The sequence below is a fragment of the Brienomyrus brachyistius genome, chromosome 4 (genome assembly GCF_023856365.1).
Source record: "Brienomyrus brachyistius isolate T26 chromosome 4, BBRACH_0.4, whole genome shotgun sequence".
NCBI lineage: Eukaryota > Metazoa > Chordata > Actinopteri > Osteoglossiformes > Mormyridae > Brienomyrus > Brienomyrus brachyistius.
In genome coordinates, this window is record NC_064536.1 from 35,628,905 (window position 1) to 35,648,917 (window position 20,013).

Here is a 20,013-nt window from a genome sequence, read left to right on the forward strand (position 1 = left end):
TTAATTAAACTCTTGCTCGTCTGCTGACGTCAGCACCAGTGGCGGATCGGGGGTCTGGAGACGCCCCAAAGCGGACACCCCCCCCCGCCCGCTTTAAGCCGTGTAGACGTGAGTATTTGCAGGAGAATGGTTTTCACACGAAAAGATGGCAAATTAAGGGCATATATTAGGCTACCTATATGGGCTTGCTTTATCTATACTACCGATTCGGGGTTTTGTGGTTTTAACATACGATACATTTTTTATAATTTCCATCTTCCTCCTAATCATAATAAAAAGTCCCCGTGACAGACCGAATGGAAAATCACTATTGACAGTGTTGGGGACAAAATATACATTTTCAATGTGTTTCTATTCTCTGAATGTTTTAGTGAAGAACGTGTACTGGACACGGTGAGGCATAGCAAGCAAAATCTGTTTTCTGCTCTAATATTTATGCAGTTCCTTTTTGGAAAACAGAAATGGAAATGTAGTAATCTCATTGCGACATTACGGCAAATCAATTTCCTTTTTTCATTCTTCTCGGCTCTTTTTTGAAAGGGGAGGGGGGTAAATGATGGCAATTCTCATAGCAAGGCGCAAATAAAGCCGGTGAGGCTGGGGGAGCGGCTCTCTAGCGAGGCGTGCGGCCGGCGTGAACCCCCCCGCTGGCAGGCAGTTTTAGGCGCTGTGCTCACGATGAGAAAGCCTAATACCGGAAAATATCCCGAGCCAGTCTGCGGAAATTGATCTGCCCTCCGAAAATGACTGATTTTAATTTTGCCTGCATCTGGCGGCCGAATCTGCGGGCTATTCCGATGAGATTTCGGAGTGTTTGCGAAAAATATCCTCTAGAATGGAGGAAAACTCATATTACAAACATCTGCTTGCACGTGTTTATGAGTCTCTTTTTTGGCTGGTCCAGACGATTGTGCTGGATAGTTCATGCTCGTATCTGGCATCTACTCTTCTTCGTCGGACCTCTGACCTGCCTCGCGATCGGGGGGCGTCAGGGCGCGCTGCGTGATTGAGGTTCATTGATTTCTGTGAAAGGGGTTTCAAATAATTGTTCATACGCTACACACCGGAGTGTGCCAAGCAGGGGACGAGTTACGTTTGCGCGTTATAAGGTAGTTGAGCCATCCCCAAAGTCACAGCGTATAGCTTCTTAAAGAACGCTTTGGCGGGTGCGCGTTTCCACAATATAAAAATAAAACGAACGCCCACGTATATCATTAGTGGCAGACCGACTTTTGCGCGGAGGAGTTCTGCTCAAATAAGGGTTAGATGATATAGTAACGATTCCGGCGTTTATGGCTGAGCGGGCATTTCATCAGGAACGCATTCCCACGCCGAACCGCTTGCCGAGGTCTGAATCGTGCCGTCTGTGGCATCGCCCGGCTTCTCCCGGTACAAACGTGTCCGGTAGCCGCTGTAGCACCATGTGAGAGGAAGCCCTGTCCCTCCCGTTTCGCGCTAATGAGGGGGGTATTATTCTGGAGTCATTAAATCACAGTCCTAACATCTCGCCGAGTCCGCCGCGGCCATTAGCGCATCACACGCGCACAAACTCCCTCTCTCTCCCGCACGCCGCATTTTATTATTATCCGCTGTGTTTATTAAGACATCAGAATGTCACCGAACAGAAAATTACACTCTTCTCCTATTGAGAAAATTGCTTTGGAATTGGTTTGTTATAAAGTCCTCTTAAAAATAGAAATAAAACACACAAACATAATTAGTTTTTGTTGGAAATCTAATAACTGTATGTCGCCGGTCTTTCCAGCCGGTGACCCGAAGGATTTAGCATCGGCGGCTTGGCGAGTCGTGAGCGTGGGGAGGGGGGGGCGTAATCGTCTTTGTTACCGTGCTCGGTTCCCGGAGTCTTATGCTAATACGACTGATTACGGTCGCTTGCAGGAGCCGCCGTCGTGTTACGGGGCGACGCTACGATCGTCGGGCAGCGTTAATGAGCGTAGAGCAGCAGCCCGGCGGCGTTTGGAGGCTGATTGGCCGCAGGGCTGCCGCCGCCAGCGCCGACATTGAGCAAGGACAAACGTATGCGAGGTCAAAGGCTGGAGCCCGAAATAGCCCCGGGGCCGCAGAAAACCAGACCCAACGTGTGCTACACCCAATTTTTGCCCTGAAACACCAAAAGCGTTCTGGCTCACAGACACAGGCTAGGAGGCAGGTAAGGGGGGGGGGGGAGTTGGGGTCAGAGGGCAGCTCTGATTGAGTGCACTGGATAGAGAGTCCCCTCGCACCAGGACTCCGTTAAACGGGTCACCCCACTGCATCTTCCTGACCTCTGCCAGGGAGTTTTGGCGCGGTGTCTCAGTGGCAGAGGGATAAATCCTGGCTCCCTCCCACTGCGCACAGATCAAACCTCTTTTCTCTCCCCCAGGAATTGGCCCAGGGAGGTGGCAGAGCGGGGCCCCTTTTCAGCACTGGGGGGGCAGCAGCAGGGGTTTAATGGCCTCTCTGCCCACGGCCTGCACCCCCAGCCCATCATGCCCCCCTGCGGGCGGCTTCACACCCCCACTCCATCGTATCATTTTCATTTCGAGACACCCGTGTCCCCTCCCCCCATTCGCTTCACGTTCCTCTGTTTTTCGCATAGAAAGTGTGCCGTTCAATGGCAGCATACACAAGGTAAAATCATCCAGCTTCATTCAGCCATACAGCGAAGGCTGCCCCCAGGAGAGACCTTTAACCACAGCGCCACCTGCTGGCACTGGTGATGACACCTCTCCCAGGGCCAGCTATTTGCTCACCAGTGATTGAACACTAAGGTGATGCAGACATGGGGGGAGACCCTTAGCAGGGCCAAACTGGGCCCTGGGGTTCAGGCCCGCTTGGGTCGAGCCCTCAGCATGTGAAGCAGGGGCCGGGGGGGCGAGTGGGCTGTGATTCAGCCAGGAATCGGTCTACTCCTGATGATTATGTGAATCTATCACAACAAATGGCCTGAAAGCAGGTCAGTTTCTCTGCAACAGCTGCAGCTCCATTCCATGGTGTCTCTTAGGAAAATACCCCGGTATGGTGTGATCGTCTGCCCCCCCCCCCCATATTTTGTTTTTTTAAACTGTCCTCTGATACGAGCTCTGAGCATGGTAATGGGCACAGAAAGTATATCAAAATGTATGTGTATGTGTGATGAAAGCGAGCCCCCCCCCCAGCCACCGAACCGCTGGTGGGGGCTGGGTTCCTGCACCTCGCTGGGACGGATCTTGCAGTTGTACCTTTGATCCCACATTTCAGCGACGTTTAATTCTGCATGTACTCCATCCAGCTGAGCAAACAGGTGAAGTCTAAAGGTTAAGTGCATGCCCCTTATTTGCTTTATTCTGATCTATTCTACCCCCCCCCCCACCCGGTCTAAAGCCCCGCCCAACCAGGGCCCCTCCCCATATCTAGAGGCTCATTTGACTTCTCCTTGCTGTCGCTGTAGACCCGTCAGCCTGTCCCACAACCAGCATGCACTCAATCATGCCAGCAGGGGGTGCGCTGAAGATCATTTCCCTGTTTGACTCTAATACCGAGGACACTTGAGCTGACTAAAATTTAACAGTGTTCTTCTATTTAAAAAAATAACTTGTTAAACATTTTTAAGGAAGTAATTAAAACAACAGTCAACTATTTTATCGCAGCACTTCATTAAATTAAATTAATCACTGATGTGCGAGGCTGGACTCCTTCTGTACTGACTCTCTTCGGAGAATCCCTGGGAACCGCTGGTCTGTTGGTCGAACGAGGGAGTTCTGAATGAGGCACATTACCTGCAGGGACGGATTATGGGTCGTGTGGCCCCTGGGCAAAACATTCGCGAGGCCTCCCCCCCCCCCCCCCACCACCACCACCACCACCACCACCACTAGCACCAGCACCACCGCCACAACCACCACAATTCAAGGGCCCTTGGCAGCCAAACGCCCTCCCTATAGGGTCAGGGGCCCTTGTAGGCAGAGAATCAAAGAATGTAGGACCTCTAAAATAGACAAACGAAAATACATTGTTGATAAGCGTTGCAAATTGTTTTGGGCTAGGGGCCCCACGAGCCCCCTGCACCCCAAGGGCCCCTGGGCAGCGGCCCCGCTGGCCCGGTCCGTAATCTGTCCCTGATTACCTGCATTGTGAGGGAGCATCACTTACTGCACTACGGCCATGTGGCACGTTTCCCTGAGGGTGATCCGACTCGCAGGATCCTCGTTGCTGAGGACTCGAGCGGCAGGAGCAGGGACGCCCACGTAACACCTGGCTGTGGCAGATAGATGGGCACTTACGGAGGGTGGGACTAGACCGCGTGTCGGCCTGAGGGATCGCTAACCGGGATCCAGAGGGATGTTTTGTCTTCTGGTGGATGCAGCAATGCGATGTACCAGCGTATGCTCCCCTGACATTATCTGACCTGACTGATGCATACAGTGATCAGAACGTAAGCTTTGGCGTCCATAGGAGACGAAACGACCTTCTGGCCTAATTCATAACGTGCTTAAGCGGCCCAGCAGCCCTGTGCATCTCTCCCTTCTCTCGGGACCGCGCCTCGGATTCCCAGAAGTTTCACGGACGCGGAGCCGCGTCAGCAGCGCCGCAGCAAAGCGGCGTGTTATAATATGCAATTTATCTCATCACATCGTTTTCAATAATTTACATAAAACGCAGACAAGGTCAGATAGCAGCGAAGTCCTTAATTAATCCTAATCAACTTTCATTTGCATCGCAGTATTTGTAACAGTTATTACTGCTAACTGAATAAATGGACTTCTTCAATTTCGAGGGGAAAAGACGCGTTTTGATAAGCACGTGAAAGAGAAAAGCGAGCGAGAGAAAGGCTTCATTAGCATACATTAATCCTGATGATATTAATAAAGAGCTCGCGAAAGGATTCTTCCACAATTTGCTAATTTTAACGGACGGATTGATACTAGGCAGCAATCAATAAAGGGCAAATGAGCAAAGGCGCCTTTTAAATAAGGCTATATTTATGTCATGCGGGCAGCGTGGAACCACTGTAAAACAAAAAATACGATCAAATTGCGCATAACATTTATCGCAGACGGTCCAATTTCCTGGCGAACCCAACTCAGAAACTGCGCGGAAAGCGCAGGAAGGAAAAGCGAAAGAGCTAGCAGGACACCGTGGTCCCGGCGATTTTGCGCTTAAACACGCTGCCCTGATTGCAGCCGGGTCCAAGCCGCTTCAGAGTATTAAAATGCAGGCTGTTGTAACTCCTATGGTGACAGAAGGTAAAGCTGACCCTCACTGAACCGGCGGGAGATGCCGGGCGGATGCTAGCAGTGATACAGGACGCGTAAGGGAGCGATACCTGCGGATGAAATGCTTCATATCTCAAAAGCAAAGCGCGTCCACCAGCAGACAGACAGACAGCTGTAATGAATGTTTTGACGGGTAACAAATATATGGCCGTGCAAATGGGGTCATCAACACAAGCGCTCAAAGTTTGCGGTGACCCCAGGAATACAAAGGGAGCCGCTTCGTCTGTTTTGATAGCCAGATATTGCGCCATAGCCTGATTTATGTGGCTAATGGTTAAAGAGAAAGCAATCGTCGGTATAAATATTAAGTTATCAATTTTTTACATAACTTAAAATTATATAGTCAGCTGAACGAAATTAGTGTTCTTTGTTTTCCATTGTGTCGTATTGCCGTTTGAAATTGCTGCTGATCACAGCGCGGGGAGCGGCCTGCATTGTTCAAGGCGTCGCATGTCACTCCAGCCTCCCCCTAACAAAGTCGATAAATTGACTCCCTCGCACGCTTGTAATGTGGCTCGTTAATAACTGCTAATTAACTTTGCTTAAACGCTCCCCATCCAGGCAGATGACTATGCAATCAGGGACAGCGAGCGGAAAAGCTCAAAAGGGGAACTAAATGCGGAAGAAAGACGAGATGGAAAAGGGGGAAGGGAGCTGGACGGAGAGGAGAATCTGAACTTCCAAATTGTTCAGGCTGAGCGACGTGCAGTCACACACTTTAAAGCATGCAAATAGCACGTTCTACACACTATTTACTAATAAGAAGAGAGCAGATGGGTGATACTATGTTAATACCCCAAGTCGAGACTTTAAGCCGGCAAATTAATGTCACGCTTGGTAAAGACGACAGTCGAATTTAAAAGTCCTGCGTCTATATTTAAAGTAATCGGGCAAATGCAAACGGCAGCAAAACAATGTGACGTCTCACATAGGAAGGCAGTACTAAACTTCCCTGATTTGCGTTTTTTTAGCGGTTGGGCAGTATTTCCGTACATTCCCGATGTCATTCCCCAGGGAAACAGATTATTAAACTCACAGGCGTTCATCAGCCCATCCAATTAACCCCAAACATAACACGATGCCAAACGCTTTTTTGTCTATTCAGAATAAAATCCAATGCAGAGCCCTTTGCTTCAGCTACGCCGCTGAAATGTGTGTATTTAAGCGCCAGCCCTGTCTCCGTAGAACATGTCATCCACAAATTTTAATTTAATGCCTCTATGTGTTTTTAAGATACTGGAATTATTCTGGGAGTATTATTTACATTGCCACTTTCACCAGATTCAGTCAGGTCCGGTTTCTGTGGTTAGTTTAGTGCGCATTGTTTTATAAAAACATTTTGATGTTTCGTAAACCAGAGTAATATTTAGTATCTTGTTTCGCCAACTACACTGCAAAAGATTTAATCTACTGGTGATCAAGTGATCTTTACCTGTAATTTAATGCACTTGATTTGCACTGACCTGCAGATGTGTTTGGAGCAAAGTGTGCTCCAAAAAAGTACATAGCGAATATATTTTTTCCAACAATTATGGTATCGATTGTCGCAAATGGACGCTGTCTTAACTGCTCCTAACTCGACTAATGTGTGATCCGATATTTTTTATTTTTTATATTTTCCCCGGTATTGCCTTCTCTGTCAAGTTCGTCACATGTCATAAAGAGCAAACGCTGAATCGCGAAAACAGTGTGAGGGGCATAACCAGATATCACAGGAAACACTTCAGATTTTGTTAATTAATATGCCATTAGGCGCAATTACCGAGAATCAACCTTAATCAATGTAATCAGATAGGTAATTAAAATGTAGACATAAGCTACTTTACATCAGTTAATGATTAATTAGTATTTGGGCACATTTTATCATGCTCGTGGCAATTTTCCCCTGCCTTACTTTGCTACGGAAAAAAATAAATCCAAAAAACGTCTTAGTTGAAACCAGGAGATGGCGCCACTTAAAATACGGAAATGATTATTATATTTATAGTGTTAAGAAATAGGCTATCCACTCTCTGCCCTGTGGGATGTGTTAGCACGAACCAGCATAAGAGAAACGAACAGGGAGCACTGAGGAGCAAAATAACGGAGAGCGAATTCTTTTTCACAGAATCTTATAATGCAACATCCTTGCGCTTTTTTTCGGCGTAAAATCCTGCCAAACGGATTTTAATTCCGCTTGATGAATGCCCAAGACAAGATATTTTATCGAACCACTGCTATCTATCCTTAAAGCAATGAAATATCATAAATTAATCGTTTACAAGCAGATAATAACTACGAGAGCAGACAGTGAAATAACAGGTTAACAGTCTAACAATTTTAATCTAACAATCCATTGATACATGCTACGCTAAATGCTCGGGAAATTTAAAAATTCAAATCATTGCCTTTAAGGGGTATACGCGTAATTAGTGCGTTTAAACAAAGCACCGATGTCTTTCTGGCGGCAGAAGTGCCTGACATCTCTTTTCTTGGGTTAATAACAGAGTCTGAATAAAAGAGGGAAATCGTGCCCCTAAATTATATGGCGCTTCTAAATATCGGGCTGCATCACGCGTCTGTTTGTGATCATGCAGGGAAAAACATTTTTATATTATTATTATTATTATTGTCATTATCAAGTTGATCTGCAGACACGTGGATCTGATTGGATAAACGCAATAAATTATTGTCGAGCTACGCAGTGTAAAGCAACACAATTGAGTTAAACTTCAGACCTCACAGCACAAACAAATAATTACTGGACAAATTTATGGAAGAATGTTGTTATTGCGTCCTGCATGTAGAAAAATACCAGTTTAATAGGTAGCATTTTATATCTTTACACATTTTCATAATTCAAAGCAATGTCATATATTAAACACCGAATTTATCAACATTTAAAACACATTATTTATTAGACAATAATCTTTACCAAACAACAGTCCTTTATGTGCGCTTTGAATACAGTAAGCGCTAAGTCACGTTAAATCATACGGACCCAACTATGTCATGCGTATGTAGGGCAAGTGATCACGGTCTCCATTCGTGCTGCTTCTATCTGTAATTATTAATATCTTTTTACAACACAGAGAATAAATATCTGCAACGATTCTCATATTCCATATCTATTATCAAAATGTGAATTAAATACTTATTATTTTAATATAGAAAACCAAGAGTTATAACCATGTTTTCACGGGTTAATTCATTTTCTGTATAAGTTCTTTTTAAAATATTTTTTTGTGAATAAGGCATATAACGAAGAAACAAAGTTTTTCTTCAAAGTTCGAAGTGTAAGTTTTCTGCCTTTTACACTCTTTCAGATACATTTTACTATTATTTTCATGCTTGGCGGTTGTGGCAATATAACGGAGCAGGTACATAAATAGCAGGGAGTAAATTGTAGCGCGCGCTGAAGTTTCGGGATTGAATTGTGAAAATGATCCTTTTAACAGTGATGGTTCTGTGTCGCTGTAGAGGTCGTACTATTCGCAGCAGGTTAAATAGACTTTCATTTAAAATTACATTCTCAATCTATCTGGCGCCTCTGCTCTGCCTTATCGCTGGGGGTGGAGATGGCGTTTGCGGGGGGGGCGGTGAAGAAAAAGTGTTCAACCCGCAGCATCCCTTAGAGAGCACTTTTCCAGTATTACCGCTACGCTGTCACTTATAAGTCAATCATCTAAGTCGTTTAAGATTTTCGTACGATAGTTACTCTCGGCGGAACAACCCTGATCTGGAAGCAGGACCGCAATTAACGAAATATCATTAAACGTGACGCGCATGCCGTGTTGTTGCTATTATTATTGCTGCTGGTTGTATATATTCGTTTATTGGCCGGATACAGTTTTTCTAAAGATTCACGTGGAATTTTCAGAACATAAACATTTTGATATAAATTATATAATTGTCTATTCCTATCTATTCTACTAATGTTTAGAAATGACAAATTTTGGTATTTTTGAACCACATTCTGAAAAAGGAATAAAAATCAGTGCCTACATGTGATCGTGTATCACTGTTTCAGCACGATGTTCTGTGCTTTTAATCATGTTAAATATAGTCACTGATTTTTACCATTTGCATTATTTCAAATGCTCTATTAATAAACCGAATGTGCATTTTGTTGTCCACGTACCTGAATTTCACCTAAGTTTGTTTTTATCCCTTAATACATTACACTGTTAACAAACGCTAATTGTGAGATTTTACTTTCTCTCATCATGTTGCTCAGAAGTTAGTATTCGTCTCACACGCATAAAAAACTAAGAAACGGGCGTTTTTAGATGGAGATGCGCTCAAAGTGCGGCCGGGAGCTTGAAGTTTGGCTACAGCATTTCGCGTATCTGTCCTCCGAAACGCCCCAAAATTTAGGACCGCGCCTCAGTATTTCCAGACGTTTAGCATAACGGCGTGTTCTTTGTGCATGAATTAATTTTACCAACATTACCTAAACGATGAAATCTCCAGAGTCTCCCTCACGTTATTACGTTCTTTCTAAATCTCAGTTTTCCATTTGTGCAATGGCAGTCTATATAAGAGGAGGATAATTGTAGATTACATCGGAGAGCGGTTCCTGCAAAGGATGTCGACAATCCTTGCTGTTGCCTAGAACACAACTCTTAGTTAATGACCCCCACAAACAAATCTGCAACTGCCGCTATCATCTTCCAAAGTAAAATACCAGCGCGTAGTAAAGATTGTAGTTCAGTCTGGGGAGTTCGGTCCTACGGGTCGATATTCCATCTCGAGATTTGATTTGCTCCCTTAGTTGCACTTTAATGGCAAAGAAAAGATAAAGATCCTCTTTTTCCCCGGGAGCCAATCAGATGGCCCATGCACGTCAATGCTACAGAATCGAGCGTAGCTATTGCGGCGCAGAGCACATGTCATTAGTGTCCGGGTGCGAGACGGCAGGAAGGGGGGTCGAAACATCGAGAGAAACGCACACGCTCACACACTCCCTGGAACAAAAAGTCCATCCGCGAAAGCATACCAAAATGACCAGTCAGTACGAGGAGGACACTGCGGACAAATCCGACTGTAAAAGTAAATCGCCAACTTTACTCTCGTCCTACTGCATAGACAGTATCCTGGGCCGGAGGAGCCCCTGCAAAATGAAATTGATCGGAGCTCAAAGTTTGCCAACTCTGGCCGGCAGATCGGAGAACGAGAGGGTGACCGAAGGTAAGGCGACTTTCGGCGACACGATCCGGTGACAACGCCCGTAGCTTCGGAAAAAGTGGATCCACTAGCGACCGACAAGCGTGGAAAAGCGTAACGGCGTAGAACACACCGAAAGTTAATGGTGCAGGGTGCAATCACTAATGTCAGGATCGGTAACGCGCGTCTTTCGATGAACACATCGCATTTCTCACCGTTATAATGGTACACTGGGATTATGAAGTTACCTTTCACGTATCGAATAGAACGAATGACTTTGGTACGTGTGGGTGTCATTTTAGAGTAATCGAAATGTTGAACACCTAAACTTTACAATCGTTTATAGAAGTCATACAGTTCAAAAATATTTACATAAAAATTACACTTAAATCACGTTTAAATCACACTACGTAAATACATCCATATTTGCATATGAATGTTGACATTTTCTTGTAGAATAGGCCTAAACGCTTGGATATTATTAATATTAATAAAACGGAGTTGCTGGTTTTTGATAAAATGATTCTAAAATCTTCATGTTTCTAAATTAATCCATGCGGCATGCAATGTGAACAAAGATGTGCTTTTAAGCTGTTGTATTGTCCACATTCCATATGGTTCTAAATTCTTTTTTGTGTTAATTAACGTTGATTTCAGAAATATTCTTTAGATTCGGCTATATGTGCTATTAACAGTGTGAAAAAAATTAAATGTATCGATACTTCGATACTTGACAAGTTATTTCTTAAACGCTGATATAAATGTCGTAAAAATACTGCAGTTTCTGAATGGGCTCTTTCAAAGATTTCTTGTTCACCACCGTATCGCTCCCTGTCACTCGTATCAGCCTCCCCTACAGACAGTCTGTCCTTCGACTCCGAGATCCACCTGCCGCCGAAGCTTCGCAGACTCTACGGCCAAGGAAAGTACTTGGACCCTGTGAGAGTATTTCATGAGCATGGGGAGCAGGGAGAGCGCGAGCGGTTGCTTGACCAGACCTGTGAGAACCTCAAAATTATCCAGGCGCCGCAGGTCAGTATCAGTCGCAGCAAGTCCTACAGAGAGAACGCGACTTTCAGCCAGAAGACGCGCGACGCAAGCCCAGAGCGCGCCACCGAGGAGCTTGTGGAGATGGGCACGCTGAAGTTCGAGGAGGAGGTGAAAGAGGAGCCGTGCGGGGAGTCGGACCTCTCCCCCAAGGAGGCCGAGGGCCTTCACAACGATGGGGATGTTAAAGACGGAGAGGACAGCGTGTGCCTGTCCGCGGGCAGTGACTCGGAGGAGGGCATGCTCAAGCGCAAGCAGCGGAGATACAGGACTACCTTCACCAGTTACCAGCTGGAGGAGCTGGAGAGGGCCTTCCAGAAGACGCACTACCCTGACGTGTTCACCAGGTACGACGTGGGCAGCTCTGCAGCCCGCTGGAGCAAGGAATAGCGCAACTGTCAGTGATAGAAGGCTGACAAAGCGCCACACGTCTTATTATTAAAACACTGCTCTATTGATGGAAATGCCAGGGGCATAATGCCTATTATTTACTAATGTTTATAGAACGGTCTATTTAAGTACTTTCTTAAATTAAGCTGATAACATTTCTAATACAGTAAGTTGCTTTTTTCAGTCCGCATCATCTGCATCCATGTGTGGTAAATTTGCGTCATTCTGATTTAAAAGAAACTGACATATTCGAATCGAATTCAGCAGACACAATTAACCGCGAATATTGCATGTTATATAAATGTTTTTATTATGCGTTTTATTAAGCGAATATCCGTGTAGATTAATTTAATCATGCAATTTAACTACAATCACCAATAACGGTTTTATAACGCGTCCGTAAAGTAAGAGTGTTTTTAAAAATAAGCACCTCAGTTTAAAATTATTTTAAATACGACAAATATTACATATGTATTATGTAGTTATGAAAAAAATATCTGACTCTTTAGTTCCTGAAAACCAAATATACAACGAACCGCAATCTAACGAATATATTTAATATTAAATATTTCAACTTAAATTTTTTTTACATTTAGCCTCTCTTCTATAGATTGTCACAGCACAAATTTGTATGAATGATTTACTGCGTAGCACGGCGGTCGCAGATGTTTACTAAATGTGATGTTTGTCCTAATTTTTCGCCGTAGTGTGTACTGTGTTGTTATGACTCGAACAAATATTGTGTCGAGTCCAAATGAAAGGAAACTGCTCGTGTTTGCCGTGTAGACGGAAATGGAGGTATTCGCCAAACGCTGAAGCGGGCGCGATTAGCGAGCCCGCGGGGAATCTGTACACCTGCTTCAATTGAACGCCTGCAATTAATGTTTTTTTTTGTCGGTCATTCACATACAAAAGAAAGGGAGTTGATACATTTTGCGCCTTTATTGTGACATAGTCACCCCTCTTCAGACACACGCGCGCACACAAACGCGCGCGCACACACGTGCATGGATCACATTTTTCCTCATACACCGCGATATCTTTATGCTCAGTCTTTCAAATTTTTAGTTTTAATTACATGACCATTTTCTTTATAGAAAAAACAAACGAAAATTTATAAATGAAGAATCGCAGATGACAATCGCAACATATAGGCCACGTAAGGAATTTTCTTGAACAACGCCGCTTCAATTAATGTGAACACTTGTATCATTTTCCAGATTTTCGATATTGGAATTATTTTAATGAACAATTTGGGAAGTTTTAAGATTAATTCTAAATTTTAAATGTCGATATAATTTAGTGCATCACGGCACATTTTGGCAATGTTAAATTTAAAATCTTCAATAAAATTTTTAATCATTCACCACATAATTTATTTCATAGCGCTATAAAGAGTTTTGACATTAAGTGTACATGCATAAAATAAACTCATAATAAATTGCAATTCATATTGTTATATATATTATATTCGTATATATATATATATATATTAATTATACAGTAGTCCCGTTATGGATATTTTAAATTTAGAAAGCAAAGCAACTGAATTATCGTTACTTGTTTACAAATATACAACAAATGGGCTCTGTATCGGCTGGCCATTAAACTATTATAGAGTGGTTTTGAGCAAAATAAATCTGTAAAATCATTGATAATTGTGATGAAATTTTTTTTCGAATTATACGTTTCGGGAAAATTATTGTGACCGCACTTGCTATATTTTTTTCGCATCGAGACGATAGACTCACACGAACGGATGTTGTTTGCCGGCATGGGCGTAGATTTGGGTTTGGACTGTAGGGACATGTGCCGTGTGTGTTCTGAAGGGCGATTCGGTTCCAACCAATGTCGAACCCAAACCTACGCCCTTGCTTCCTGGCCAGGTACTCTCCAATTACAACCACCAGATTTTTAACAACATTTATCTTAATTTCAGAGAGGAGCTGGCAATGCGATTAGACTTGACTGAGGCCCGAGTTCAAGTAAGTAACGCAATTTTATATTTTAAATACAGGCTTACATATTTAAATATACAGACATCGTACGTGTATGCACATTCATATAATTATTTTTATGTTTATTAATAGTAGCATAGAAAATATAGCAAAAACATCTATGTTGTATATTTAGCCTACTTCCATAACGGTAGTCATCCCTGTGAGCAATTTTCTCGTTACTTATTGTATATTAAATTTGATTAGCCTATATATTATAGTTAGCATCTAATTGTATTTTTTTTCCCAGAAATACAATAATTATTTTTATAGTAGACAATATATTACTTAACCAACAAACGGTGTTGTAAAAGCTTTTGTATTTCAATGGAAACGTCAGTTTCAACGAAGGCTTTAATTGTTACCTTGGTAAGTGGTCTTAAAGGCGGCGCGCCCAGCTCCGTTTACGGACGGCTTCCGGTTATCAGTGGCTTCCGGTTGCCGCCGGTTTCCGGTTGTCGGCAGGCATTTCAGCAGTAATATTCGCCCGCTTGTCATTCATAAAAGCGCACTTAGCGCAAGAACAAACACGAGGCTTTCTGGGGCGAAGTGCTATTTGAATTATCTTCCCCATTTCGATATGTGTGTGTGTGTGTGTGTGTGGGGGGGGGGGGGGCGGGGGCGAGGGGGGGTGTCGGTAATGCTATTTGATTTCCCGTTTTCTGATTGCAAAAGCCCCGCATTGATCCGATGCCTCGCACTTTGAGCGAGTGACATGCTATTAAAGGTGTTCACGAAGACACCCCCCCCCCCCCTTTCCCGTCCCCCTTCTCATCATCTTCTCTCTGAGCATGGCTTGCATTTCCAGGCCCTTGTCTCATTACCAAAGAGACAGAGCAAACACGGCCAAGTCTGGCGGGCTGTTACAGCCACATAAAACAGATGTCTGCTCGAGACGTGCCCGATCGAATCACTTAGCGGACACCATCAACAGGTGATAAAGCCCCATAAATTCCTTGCGGGCCTCGTAGCGAGCAACGACCCAACAGCTTCTGGTGGGGTGGGGGGTACTACAAACGACCTCTGCCCCCTCTCCCCCCCCCAACGCACACACACCCCACATTTTCTTTACTGTTGACATTTTCTCCATGGTACAGATTGCCGTGGCAGTCCAGGCCCAGGGGGAAAGTCACGGGAAAGTTAAATAACTCCCGCAGCCGCTTATTTTTTTTCTGAGAATTTCATTTAAAGAGCATTAATTATTATTAGCGGCTGGCGAGTGGCTCTGGCCCCCTCTTTTGTTACCATGCTTCTTAATTACAGCCTCCCCTCCCAGCTGTCAGGCTGTCTAAACCAGATTTTAATTAGCAAACTTAGCGTAGCGGTGAGCCGAAGGCTTTGCGGACGGGCAATTACTGCCGACTCTGCGGCTGTTTGTCACCTTGTTAGAGCGTGGAAGCTGGGTGTTAAGTGGATATACGGCTTCCTGCCCCTGCTGCCAAGCTGCCGTCTCGCAGTCCTGAAAACATGCAGCACCGTGCCCATCCGGGGAGCCGGGCCTCTCGTACAGCAGCACCGTGCCCATCCGGGGTGCTGGGCCCGTCCCACAGCAGCACCGTGCCTATCTGGGGTTTCCTATCCAGGGTGCAGGGCCTGCTTCCCATTACCTGCATCCATCTTCGGAGCGGCAGCAGGCCGGACACAGATGCATGGGCTTGAGCTGAGATGCAACCCTAAACCCCCAGTCCACTGAAACCAGCCCATGTGTAACACCTCCTCCGTTGATCTGCAGGTCTGGTTCCAGAACCGCCGGGCCAAGTGGAGGAAGCGGGAGAAGGCGGGGGTCCAAACACACCCCCCAGGGCTGCCGTTCTCTGGCCCGCTGGCAGCTGCCCACCCTCTGAGCCACTACCTTGAGGGCAGCCCCTTTCCCCCCCACCACCACCCTGCCCTTGAATCCGCCTGGACTGCTGCCTTTCCAGGCCTGCCTCCCCCACCAGCCAGCTCAGCACCCCCACTGGGCTTGGGCACCTTCCTTGGGGCAGCAATGTTCAGACACCCTGCCTTCATCAGCCCCACCTTTGGCAGGTATGACCCCGCCTTAACCACTCCCACTATTATTTGACCCGCCCTGACCACACCCACTAATCAGATATGATCTGCCTTAACCATATCCACTATCCATGTATAATTCTGCCTTAATCACACACATCAATCAGGTATGCCCTCATTTTAACTACAGACACTATTCCACATACAGCCACACCTTAACCACACCCACTATGAATTCCTCGCCAGTCGTCTTCCTGTCCCTTTCACATCACATCAAAGACCCTGTATACTGAGAACAGTTTGCAGAGTCTGGCATGGTGTCCTTCGGTCTTTCCTACCCAAGCAGTGCTGTAGTCCCTCCTCCTCACAGCACAGCATGTGTGCACACCCCGCTTTCCAGTCCGTGTAGCGGAAGCGTCAGACACTGCCTTCCGGATCGATCTGTGTCCCCCCCAAGCGGCCGCAGTAAGCAGGAATCCTCTTCAGGTTTTGTCCGCCATCACGCCAGGTCACCGAGGCTTTAACTCAGTATTGATCGCCATGGTGACCATATCCCCGCCACTAACGGAGTGTTGGCATTGCGGCCACTTGCTGTTTTAAGTGCACTGTTTTTATACAGAGTCATGGTCACATGTCCCACATATTAGATTCCTCTCTGTATCTCTATGGCCTCCTCCGATGGGATGGACCGTGTCCTCATCCCCGCGATGGCCTCCCCCAATGGGATGGACCATGTCCTCTTCCCCGTGAAGTCCTCCTCTCCATATCTCCATGACCTCCCCTGATGGAATGGACCGTGTCCTCTTCCCCGTGAAGTCCTCCTCTCCATATCTCCATGACCTCCCCCGATGGGATGGACCATGTCCTCATCCCCGCGATGGCCTCCCCCAATGGGATGGACCATGTCCTCTTCCCCGTGAAGTCCTCCTCTCCATATCTCCATGACCTCCCCCGATGGGATGGACCATGTCCTCATCCCCGCGATGGCCTCCCCCAATGTGATGGACCATGTCCTCTTCCCCGTGAAGTCCTCCTCTCCATATCTCCATGACCTCCCCCAATGGGATGGACCATGTCCTCATCCCCGCGATGGCCTCCCCCGATAGGATGGACCGTGTCCTCTTCCCCGTGAAGTCCTCCTCTCCGTATCTCAATGGCCTCCACCTCATACGTGGTTCCTCCTGCACATTCCAAGGCAGCGCAGTTAGCTTTGATGTTGACATGTCATGTAGAGCCGAGAGCATTGCTGCCCCCCCCCAGCAGGACGCTACTTGTTGTTTTCTGTTTTCTCTACACTGTAAGTACAGGAAGTTCCTCCTTCAGGCTGCCTCACAGCCCCACCACACTCTGACATAGCAAGGCCGGTGGGAAGGGGGTGTCATTAGCTGTGGGAGGGCATGTATTATTTCTGTTGAAGTTATTTATTTTGCTTGTGGGGGATGGCGACAGTTCATCCAGCACTGGGCACCATGGCACAAGCTGCCTGAGGAGGTGTTAATTTGGTCTCATCAAAGTACCACACTAATGAATTTAGAGAGGGGGAATCTGGAAGCAGACATACTTGGATGGATACCAACACTGAGCCATGGTTTAATGGTTCTAGTGAGAAATCAGCCTGGTGACCATACGGCTCACTACCAATTACCATTCACTTTTTGTGCATGTGTGATATTCATGTATAGAGAAGAATAACTGATATACACACTTAATGGCCAGTATATGAGGTAGACCTGCTCATTAATGCAGCCAATCATGTGGCTACAGCTGTACACATACAGCAGGCAGGCAGGCAGGCAGGCAGACAGACAGACAGACAGACAGTTGGTCTTCCTATCTAAATGGGGACCATCAATTCATTTCCATGGGAAAAACCCTAACCCCAATTACGACACCCTTAACCCCTACCCAGCCATAATCTTAACCATAAGCAACCAACCAAAATACAAGACTTTTGGCACTTTTACTTTTTGATTGCAGTTACAGATTTTTATAAAACTGAGTTTATCCTAATGGGGATCTGAAGAAGCGCCCCCAGAAGTAAGGATGTTTCAGGTTGTACTGCACTTTAGGGACAATTTGGTCCCCAAATGTAATCTATGCAAACCCACACACACACGTACACACACAGGATCAGGAGGTTCACACACTGAGAGGCTGAGCTTTAAGTCATTTTGGTTTCAGCATCATAGAAACAGCCAATCACCTGGGATTCCATGCATTACTGTGTTTTGGGTTTACAGAGGATGGTGGGATTATTAGAAAAATATCCAGCCAATGTTATTTTTGTGTGTGAAAGCGACTTGTTCATGAGAGAGGTCAGAGGGGGACGGACTGGCTCGTTAGCGCTAACAGGAAGGTCAAAAGTGCAAAAATAACAGCTCAGGACAGCAGAGGTGTGCAGAAAGGATTCTCAGAATGCAGAACCTGTCAGCCTTGGAAGCGGTTCTGCAGACAAAGGGGATCCTTCCAGTTTCTATGCAGGGGACCCAATGAAGCATTTGCAGAGTGTGAAAGTAGGATCTGGATATTTTACCAAAAAAAGACTTTTGAGTTTTTTTTAACATAATAGGTTAGTAAAGGAAACTTTAGAGAAATCAGATTTAATCTCTAATGACCAGTAAAATGATGTGGACTGGCTAGCTACTGCAGTTAACATGCCACTATAACGGCATGAGAGAAAATTCCAGAAGGCGGATGGAGGACAACAGAAATTCCCTGTGCATAGATTTTGCCTTCTTTTCTATGCAGATATATCTTCCTGGGACTTGACCCAACAACCCGCTGGGCTTTAAGCACTGCCCACTTACGTGCCATTCGCTGACACCCGCTCTGTCTTCCCTGCAGGCTCTTCTCCATGGGTCCCCTGACCAGTGCGTCCACAGCGGCCGCGCTCCTGCGGAACCCCGCCCCGCCAGCAGAGGGCCCTGGACAGGCAGCAGTGCTGCCAGACCCTTCCTCCTCCACCTCTTCATCGTCGTCAGCAGCGGCAGACCGGCGTGCTTCCAGCATTGCGGCACTCAGGCTGAAGGCTAAGGAGCACTCGGCACAGCTAACGCAGCTCAGCATCCTGCCGCCCGGGGGTGCCGGCAAGGAGGTGTGCTGAGACCGCCCACCTCCAGGCCCCACAACATGAGCACGACCAAATTTAAGGAGGACTGGCATCTGGAAAATTTCGGAGACCTGCCCTCATATGAGCCCCCCACCCCCACCCCCCACCAGTGTCACCATGTACCCATTAACCTGCATGGGTCTGATACTGCAGAAGAATGATGACCTCTGACCTTTAACCCTGTGAGTTGATTTTTTTTTTTTTTGAGATCCTGGGCTCTCTTCACCCCCACCCACCCCCTCCCCCAGTGTGTGGCTGCAGGTCTTCATTTTGAACTCCTCCATCCGTCCTGATTGTGGGTCTTGATTCTGGTCTTCGCCCCACCCACTGTCAGTGTGGACTGCCAAGCTCAGGTGTCCAGCAGCCAAAGCTTCCTGTCACCCTTGCTTCCACTTCCTGTGGCATCTGGGCCCTTATCACACCCCCCCCCCCCCCCCCCACCAGTCAGACTCCTGGGGGCGCTGCAGGTGCGGTGAAGCCTGGGTGTATGGGGGATGGGCGGGCACTGAGGGCAGCATGCCAAAGGGAAACGCCCTCTACCAGGTCACATGATCTCGGCCAACTATGAGGAATTCTACGCATCACTCGAAACAATTATTTGGATTCAGAAAAAAAGACACGCGAGTGAGAGAAAAAGAATCCTGTATATTTGAAAAACGTTTGAAGACGTTGCACTTGATGTAGTTTTGTCTGAATGTTGCTCTGTAGGATTTTCCTGTGTTCATGAGATATTAGGTTCTAGCATTTTATTTATGTCCATCCTCTATTTAACGTGCAAGCTGGAGGAGGCTGCGGACGGCAGATGCCGTTTCTTCTGTAGCGCGTCTGTACTCTTCCATTCGGACGGGGCCCCGATGCAGAAATAAAACCAAACCGCAGAGGAGAACCACCACTTTAGTTCGTCTGCACTGTACATAAAGTGTGCACCGAAAAATGGTTGTTTGGCTACATCCCTTCATATAATTTATCATACGGAATAGGCACGGTCCATCGAAGTGTGCGTTTCCTTTTCAGGCAATTTCTCTTCCTTCTTTTAGGAAAGAAATTTTAGGTAATAAAGGGCAGTAGAGTGGTAGAA

General features: G+C 46.1%; 1 protein-coding gene across 1 annotated transcript; it reads left to right on the top strand.

Annotated features, from left to right (window-relative positions):
• Window positions 1–10,065: 10,065 nt before the first annotated feature.
• On the top strand, window positions 10,066–19,167 carry arxa (aristaless related homeobox a). The gene is made up of 5 exons (XM_049010128.1): window positions 10,066–10,424; window positions 11,248–11,794; window positions 13,777–13,822; window positions 15,567–15,862; window positions 18,671–19,167. The coding sequence occupies exons 1-5, from the start codon at window positions 10,067–10,069 to the stop codon at window positions 18,927–18,929; spliced, it is 1,506 nt and encodes a 501-aa protein (XP_048866085.1). The 5' UTR covers window position 10,066; the 3' UTR covers window positions 18,930–19,167.
• The last annotated feature ends 846 nt before the right edge of the window (window positions 19,168–20,013 follow it).